Genomic DNA, 8,688 nt, shown 5'->3' on the forward strand with positions numbered 1-8,688 from the left:
GAGAGTCTGCAGGATCCGGATCACAGGTACAGACAGAGGACTGAGAGTCTCCAGGATCCGGATCACAGATACAGACAGAGGACTGAGAGTCTGCAGGATCCGGATCACAGATACAGAGGACCGAGAGTCTCCAGGATCCGGATCACAGGTACAGACAGAGGACTGAGAGTCTGCAGGATCCGGATCACAGATATAGAGGACTGAGAGTCTCCAGGATCCGGATCACAGGTACAATACTTTACTTTTTTGTATAAAAGGTGAACTTATCCTTTAAGACATGCCGCCATTCTATTCACTTTATCCTGCACTGGTTAGTAAATACTCTGCACACGTCTCACACATTTTAGGAAGTCTGAATGGAGTAAAGATAATAAATGACTTACATGAAGACGGCGTCCTTCTCCACCACCAAGGCAGAAGTACTGAAGTGAAATCCGTACATTTTATGGACGATGTACTTGTAGAGTAAGTCCAGGTTCTTCTCTTCTTTGACAGAAGAATATATTAAGGCCGCGCCGTCTGTCAGATACATTGAGGACAAATCCGGAGAAGAGGATGGAAAGTACCGGAATCCACACATGAAGGGGAAGTATAAACCACAAAAAGGATTTGCCCCTTCCTGATTTTTTATTTTTTTTGCACATTTGTCACACCTAAATATTAATATTACACAAAGATAACCCGAGGAAATACAAAACGTTTTTAAATGATTTCATCTAAGGGAAAAAAAACCTCCAATCCTGCCTGGCCCTACAGTATGTGAAAAAGTCATTGCCCCCTCCCCCCCCCCACATGTGTGTATTGAATGTGTATTCATGAATGAACTGTGATTAACACAAATTTTTTGGAAAGTGGAGTTAAATTTAATTTGCCACACCCAGGCCTGATTACTGCCAGACCTGTGGATTTAAGAAATCGCTAAAATAGAAACGGTCTAAGGCACGCTAAAATATTTCAAAAAGCAACACATCATACGGCAGCAGAGGAACAAATATGTCTCACTTCAATGCACGGCATGTTTTGTGTTCCCTGCAGGGCGGGTCCAGGCTGTACTTGTAGATTGGAGAGCCCTAGTAAGGTGCCCAATGTAAGTGCTGTGTGTTACCACAACACAGGGCTCTGCAGGAGGCCTTAGGAGTTTATGGGCTCCCCCCCCCCCCCCCATTTATAAAGCCTGGCCATCAGCTTGACAGGCCAGACCTGCCGATCTACGGTCAGCTTAACCAAAAATGCAGAACTTCTTATTTTACTTGGCAGCTGCGCCATCTGTAGCCTCACCTTTCCCATCAATGCCACCCTGCTCAGTGCCCATCTGTAGCCTCACCTTTCCCATCATTGCACCCGGCTCAGTGCCCATCTGTAGCCTCACCTTTCCCATCAATGCCACCCTGCTCAGTGCCCATCTGTAGCCTCACCTTTCCCATCATTGCACCCGGCTCAGTGCCCATCTGTAGCCTCACCTTTCCTATCATTGCACCCGGCTCAGTGCCCATCTGTAGCCTCACCTTTCCCATCATTGCACCCGGCTCAGTGCCCATCTGTAGCCTCACCTTTCCCATCATTGCACCCGGCTCAGTGCCCATCTGTAGCCTCACCTTTCCCATCAATGCCACCCTGCTCAGTGCCCATCTGTAGCCTCACCTTTCCCATCATTGCACCCGGCTCAGTGCCCATCTGTAGCCTCACCTTTCCCATCATTGCACCCGGCTCAGTGCCCATCTGTAGCCTCACCTTTCCCATCATTGCACCCGGCTCAGTGCCCATCTGTAGCCTCACCTTTCCCATCAATGCCACCCTGCTCAGTGCCCATCTGTAGCCTCACCTTTCCCATCAATGCCACCCTGCTCAGTACCCATCTGTAGCCTCACCTTTCCCATCATTGCACCCGGCTCAGTGCCCATCTGTAGCCTCACCTTTCCCATCATTGCACCCGGCTCAGTGCCCATCTGTAGCCTCACCTTTCCCATCAATGCCACCCTGCTCAGTGCCCATCTGTAGCCTCACCTTTCCCATCAATGCACCCGGCTCAGTGCCCATCTGTAGCCTCACCTTTCCCATCATTGCACCCGGCTCAGTGCCCATCTGTAGCCTCACCTTTCCCATCAATGCCACCCTGCTCAGTGCCCATCTGTAGCCTCACCTTTCCCATCATTGCACCCGGCTCAGTGCCCATCTGTAGCCTCACCTTTCCCATCATTGCACCCAGCTCAGTGCCCATCTGTAGCCTCACCTTTCCCATCATTGCACCCGGCTCAGTGCCCATCTGTAGCCTCACCTTTCCCATCAATGCCACCCTGCTCAGTGCCCATCTGTAGCCTCACCTTTCCCATCAATGCCACCCTGCTCAGTGCCCATCTGTAGACTCACCTTTCCCATCATTGCACCCGGCTCAGTGCCCATCTGTAAGCCTCACCTTTCCCATCAATGCCACCCTGCTCAGTGCCCATCTGTAGCCTCACCTTTCCATCATTGCACCCAGCTCAGTGCCCATCTGTAGCCTCACCTTTCCCATCATTGCACCCGGCTCAGTGCCCATCTGTAGCCTCACCTTTCCCATCATTGCACCCGGCTCAGTACCCATCTGTAGCCTCACCTTTCCCATCATTGCACCCGGCTCAGTGCCCATCTGTAGCCTCACCTTTCCCATCATTGCACCCAGCTCAGTGCCCATCTGTAGCCTCACCTTTCCCATCAATGCCACCCTGCTCAGTGCCCATCTGTAGCCTCACCTTTCCCCATCATTGCACCCGGCTCAGTGCCCATCTGTAGCCTCACCTTTCCCATCATTGCACCCGGCTCAGTGCCCATCTGTAGCCTCACCTTTCCCATCATTGCACCCGGCTCAGTGCCCATCTGTAGCCTCACCTTTCCCATCATTGCACCCGGCTCAGTGCCCATCTGTAGCCTCACCTTTCCCATCATTGCACCCGGCTCAGTGCCCATATGTAGCCTCACCTTTCCCATCATTGCACCCGGCTCAGTGCCCATCTGTAGCCTCACCTTTCCCATCATTGCACCCGGCTCAGTACCCATCTGTAGCCTCACCTTTCCCATCAATGCCACCCTGCTCAGTACCCATCTGTAGCCTCACCTTTCCCATCATTGCACCCGGCTCAGTGCCCATCTGTAGCCTCACCTTTCCCATCAATGCCACCCTGCTCAGTGCCCATCTGTAGCCTCACCTTTCCCATCAATGCCACCCTGCTCAGTGCCCATCTGTAGCCTCACCTTTCCCATCAATGCCACCCTGCTCAGTGCCCATCTGTAGCCTCACCTTTCCCATCATTGCACCCGGCTCAGTACCCATCTGTAGCCTCACCTTTCCCATCAATGCCACCCGGCTCAGTGCCCATCTGTAGCCTCACCTTTCCCATCATTGCACCCGGCTCAGTACCCATCTGTAGCCTCACCTTTCCCATCATTGCACCCGGCTCAGTGCCCATCTGTAGCCTCACCTTTCCCATCAATGCCACCCTGCTCAGTGCCCATCTGTAGCCTCACCTTTCCCATCATTGCACCCGGCTCAGTGCCCATCTGTAGCCTCACCTTTCCCATCATTGCACCCGGCTCAGTGCCCATCTGTAGCCTCACCTTTCCCATCATTGCACCCGGCTCAGTGCCCATCTGTAGCCTCACCTTTCCCATCATTGCACCCGGCTCAGTGCCCATCTGTAGCCTCACCTTTCCCATCATTGCACCCGGCTCAGTGCCCATCTGTAGCCTCACCTTTCCCATCATTGCACCCGGCTCAGTGCCCATCTGTAGCCTCACCTTTCCCATCAATGCCACCCTGCTCAGTGCCCATCTGTAGCCTCACCTTTCCCATCAATGCCACCCTGCTCAGTACCCATCTGTAGCCTCACCTTTCCCATCAATGCCACCCTGCTCAGTGCCCATCTGTAGCCTCACCTTTCCCATCATTGCACCCGGCTCAGTGCCCATCTGTAGCCTCACCTTTCCCATCATTGCACCCGGCTCAGTACCCATCTGTAGCCTCACCTTTCCCATCAATGCCACCCTGCTCAGTGCCCATCTGTAGCCTCACCTTTCCCATCAATGCCACCCGGCTCAGTACCCATCTGTAGCCTCACCTTTCCCATCAATGCCACCCTGCTCAGTACCCATCTGTAGCCTCACCTTTCCCATCAATGCCACCCTGCTCAGTGCCCATCTGTAGCCTCACCTTTCCCATCAATGCCACCCTGCTTAGTACCCATCTGTAGCCTCACCTTTCCCATCATTGCACCCGGCTCAGTGCCCATCTGTAGCCTCACCTTTCCCATCAATGCCACCCTGCTCAGAGCCCATCTGTAGCCTCACCTTTCCCATCATTGCACCCGGCTCAGTGCCCATCTGTAGCCTCACCTTTCCCATCAATGCCACCCTGCTCAGTGCCCATCTGTAGACTCACTTTTCCCATCAATGCCACCCTGCTCAGTACCCATCTGTAGCCTCACCTTTCCCATCAATGCCACCCTGCGCAGTACCCATCTGTAGCCTCACCTTTCCCATCATTGCACCCGGCTCAGTGCCCATCTGTAGCCTCACCTTTCCCATCATTGCACCAGGCTCAGTGCCCATCTGTAGCCTCACCTTTCCCATCATTGCACCCGGCTCAGTGCCCATCTGTAGCCTCACCTTTCCCATCATTGGAGCCTCGCCAGTGTTGGATTATCTCTGCTGTCTCTGAGGGAAGAGGAGGAGGAGCAATGCTGAATCACACAGAGCCGCCATCTCCTGTGTACCCGACGTCACTCACAGCCACGCCTCCTGGCCCCGCTCATAGGACAGACAGAACAGTGGCCCAATACGGGGCCAGGAGGCGTGGCTGTGAGTGACGTCGGGTACACAGGAGATGGCGGCTCTGTATAATTCAGCATCACTCGCTCCTCCTCTTCCCTCAGAGACGGCGAGGATCGACGTATAACACACACCTGCGATTCTCCCTGATTTTATACGCCGATAAATATGATACTTTACATTCCGCCTAGAGAATTGTATATGATTGGCTGTTAGAAAGCTTCCTGTTCCTTCACTTGGCATTGGAAAGGATACACTGCAGGCAGAACCTCCGGATGTGAGATTGGATGAAGTCAAAGTGCTCCTCTCTGTAGTCGTGTTCCTTTTCCAGCACGCTGACCGCGTCACACTGCGACAGGACGAGACAAAGTCACAGTCACCACCTCTTCCCGCATCTTATCACATTTCATTGGATGAGACTGATCAGCACGGCCAGCACAGTGCAACACAGAAAACATCCCCTCCCCCTCCTCCCCTCCCCCTCCAACCACTTACCTGACATCACCCACATTGCTTCTCTTGTATATAATGTTATCAGTCCTCCCCATAGGAGTATTAATAACCAGTGAGGCGGCCGTACCGGACGCTGGATAGGTGAAGAGCTGAACCTCTATCAGGTGTAAAGATAATTTGCAGCTTTTAGTGAAGTTTAAATCGTTTGTTTGGACTAAGCTGATCGAAATGAACGATTATTCTTCATATACACTGCCCTACGTTTACTGCCGCAATAATTGCAGCACAGGTTTTTTGCCGGCAGTTTTGCTGCATTTTCCTGCAATCAAAACATTCCTTTCCTGAATGCGATTCTCCGGCGTTCAGGAGGGGGGGGGGGGTGATGCTCACCTAAAACGCGGCAGTGGCCAATCTCTGCCTAAAATCAATGGAGGTGATTTACTAAAAGGCAAATCCACTTTGCACTACAAGTGCACTGTGAAGTTCAGTCCCTGTAGATCTGAGGGGAAGCTCTGAAATGAGGGGAAGCTCTGAAATGAGGGGAAGCTCTGAAATGAGGGGAAGCTCTGCTGATTTTATCATCCAATCATGTACAAGATAAAATGCTGTTTTCTTTATTTTTCCTTGCATGTCCCCCTCAGATCTCCAGCGACTGAACTTCTAAGTGTACTTGTAGTGCAAAGTGGATTTTCCATTAGTAAATAACCCCCAATGTGTACAGAGAGGCTTCTATGGAGGGGAGTTCGGGGGCTTTGGCAAAAAAAAAAAAAAAAAATGCCAAAAGCTCCTAAACTCAAAGTGTAGATGAAGCCTCAGCCCTGGAAATTGTGCTACTTTAGAGCGATTTCAAAGCCGCAGATCAGCGCCATTTGTACCTCCCATTTCATTTAACAGACGTCTATGCGAGTCGCAATGAGATTGGAAAAAACTAATCCAGGAACCTTTTTCAATGTCACCGAGACACGAGACGTGAGACACGAGACGTGAGACACGAGACACGAGACACGAGACACGAGACGTGAGACGTGAGACGTGAGACACGAGACACGAGACACGAGACACGAGACGCGGAGATTTGAACAGTTTCATTGCCAGCAATGGGGTGCAACTTGACCTGCGATTTAGAATTGTCAAATCACATGACAATCACACCGGTGTGAACAAAGGCTGTGAGTGTTGTATAATCAGAGCCTGAGCTTTATACAGTATACAGCACTGAGAGGCGGGCAGATGAGATCATTGATAAAATCTCTCTGTGAATGGCAGAGCAGTGCAGAGACTGACTACATATTGTGTCCAGCCATGTGAAGCTCCATGTTTTCTCACACAGGATGTACATCGTCATGCAGACAGTCCCTTCTATACCAATTGGGTCACAGAGGCAGCGTGGACACAACCACATGGATGTCAAATAGGGAGCGGCGCACACGTCCACGCAGCCACTGACACAAATGGGACTGCCTGGAACATGTCATGAATAAGGCTAGTTTGGCTGAAACGCGTTGACATTTATGGCTGTCACTGGTGACCCACCAATAAACAGAGGATTGCAGAGCATACACCGGAGTGCCGGCCTTTGTACGGTGTGAATGCACAGAACATCCATTCATCCCATGCGGGTGAACATGGCCCTTCACACGGATGGGGCTTAAAAACAGAACTATGGGCAAAACTTTTCTTTTTTCATTTTGGTCAGATTTTTTTTGCGCCATCCGTGGCCCTTTGCAGAGATTTCCCTTCACTTCCTGTCCCATAGCCAAACAGGAAGTGAGAGTGAAAACTCTACAAATGACGGTAATTCCTTGGGGACTCCCCAGGTCACCAGAACCAGTGTCCCCATTGGAAGATTTCCCTTCTATTACTTTTCTTGTGACAACCCAAAATTTGGGATTTTGTTTTACTTTCCCTTTCAATGATGGTAAACAGGACAAATAAAGAGGATGAATCTCCCTAATGGGGGCACAGACAGGGGTTCTAATCCCTCTCCACTCTATCCAAAAATTGCCTTTAGTTGTACTTTAAAGTGGAGTTCAACCCAAAAGTGAAACTTCCCCTTTAGGGGGAGAGGAGAGGAGCGAGGACGGGGGAGAGGAGAGGAGCGAGGACGGGGGAGAGGAGCGAGGAAAGGAGCGGGGAGAGGACGGGGGAGAGGGACGGGGAGAGGACGGGGGAGAGGACGGGGGGAGAGGACGGGGAGCGAGGACGGGGAGCGAGGACGGGGAGCGAGGACGGGGAGCGAGGACGGGGAGCGAGGACGGGGGAGAGGAGCGGGGAGAGGAGCGGGAGAGGAGAGGAGCGAGGACGGGGGAGAGGAGAGGAGCGAGGAGGGTGAGAGGACGGGGGAGAGGACGGGGAGAGGAGCGGGGAGAGGAGCGGGGAGAGGACGGGAGAGGACGGGGGAGAGGAGCGGGAGAGGACGGGGGAGAGGAGAGGAGCGAGGACGGGGGAGAGGAGCGGGGAGAGGACGGGGGAGAGGAGCGGGGAGAGGACGGGGGAGAGGAGCGGGGAGAGGACGGGGGAGAGGACGGGGGAGAGGACGGGGGAGAGGACGGGGGAGAGGACGGGGGAGAGGACGGGGGAGGAGAGGAGCGGGGGAGAGGACGGGGGAGAGGACGGGGGGAGAGGACGGGGAGCGAGGACGGGGGAGAGGAGCGGGGAGAGGAGCGGGAGAGGAGAGGAGCGAGGACGGGGGAGAGGAGAGGAGCGAGGACGGGGGGAGAGGAGAGGAGCGAGGAGGGGAGAGGAGAGGAGCGAGGACGGGGGAGAGGAGCAAGGAGAGGAGCGGGGGAGAGGACGGGGGAGGAGAGGACGGGGGAGGAGAGGACGGGGGAGAGGACGGGGGAGGAGAGGACGGGGGGAGAGGACGGGGGAGAGGAGCGGGGAGAGGAGCGGAGCGAGGACGGGGGAGAGGAGAGGAGCGAGGAGGGTGAGAGGACGGGGGAGAGGACGGGGGGAGAGGACGGGGAGAGGAGCGGGGAGAGGAGGGGGAGAGGAGCGGGGAGAGGAGCGGGGAGAGGAGGGGGGAGAGGAGCGGGGAGAGGAGCGGGGAGAGGAGGGGGGAGAGGACGGGGGAGAGGAGCAGGAGAGGACGGGGGAGAGGAGCAGGAGAGGACGGGGGAGAGGAGCGGGGAGAGGACGGGGGAGAGGAGCGGGAGAGGACGGGAGAGGACGGGGGAGAGGAGCGGGAGAGGACGGGGGGAGAGGAGAGGAGCGAGGACGGGGGAGAGGACGGGGGAGAGGAGCGGGGAGAGGACGGGGGAGAGGAGCGGGGAGAGGACGGGGGAGAGGAGCAGGAGAGGACGGGGGGAGAGGAGCGGGAGAGGACGGGGGAGAGGAGAGGAGCGAGGACGGGGGAGAGGAGAGGAGCGAGGACGGGGGAGAGGAGGGGGAGAGGATGGGGGAGAGGATGGGGGAGATGAGCGGGGAGAGGAGCGG

The 8,688-nt window shown here is 54.6% G+C and overlaps 1 protein-coding gene across 1 annotated transcript in view; it reads right to left on the minus strand.

The window, feature by feature from the left end:
• The window catches only part of DYNC1LI2 (dynein cytoplasmic 1 light intermediate chain 2), a gene marked incomplete in the record, with an annotated part of 39,889 nt that overhangs the window by 26,392 nt on the left and 4,809 nt on the right, over window positions 1–8,688 (minus strand). Inside the window, 2 exon segments of the mRNA XM_073605980.1 lie at window positions 384–519; window positions 5,056–5,149. Of these exon segments, the coding sequence (XP_073462081.1) occupies window positions 384–519; window positions 5,056–5,149 (230 nt within the window).

Source organism: Aquarana catesbeiana, linkage group LG11 (assembly GCF_042186555.1).
Source record: "Aquarana catesbeiana isolate 2022-GZ linkage group LG11, ASM4218655v1, whole genome shotgun sequence".
NCBI classification, from domain to species: Eukaryota; Metazoa; Chordata; class Amphibia; order Anura; family Ranidae; genus Aquarana; species Aquarana catesbeiana.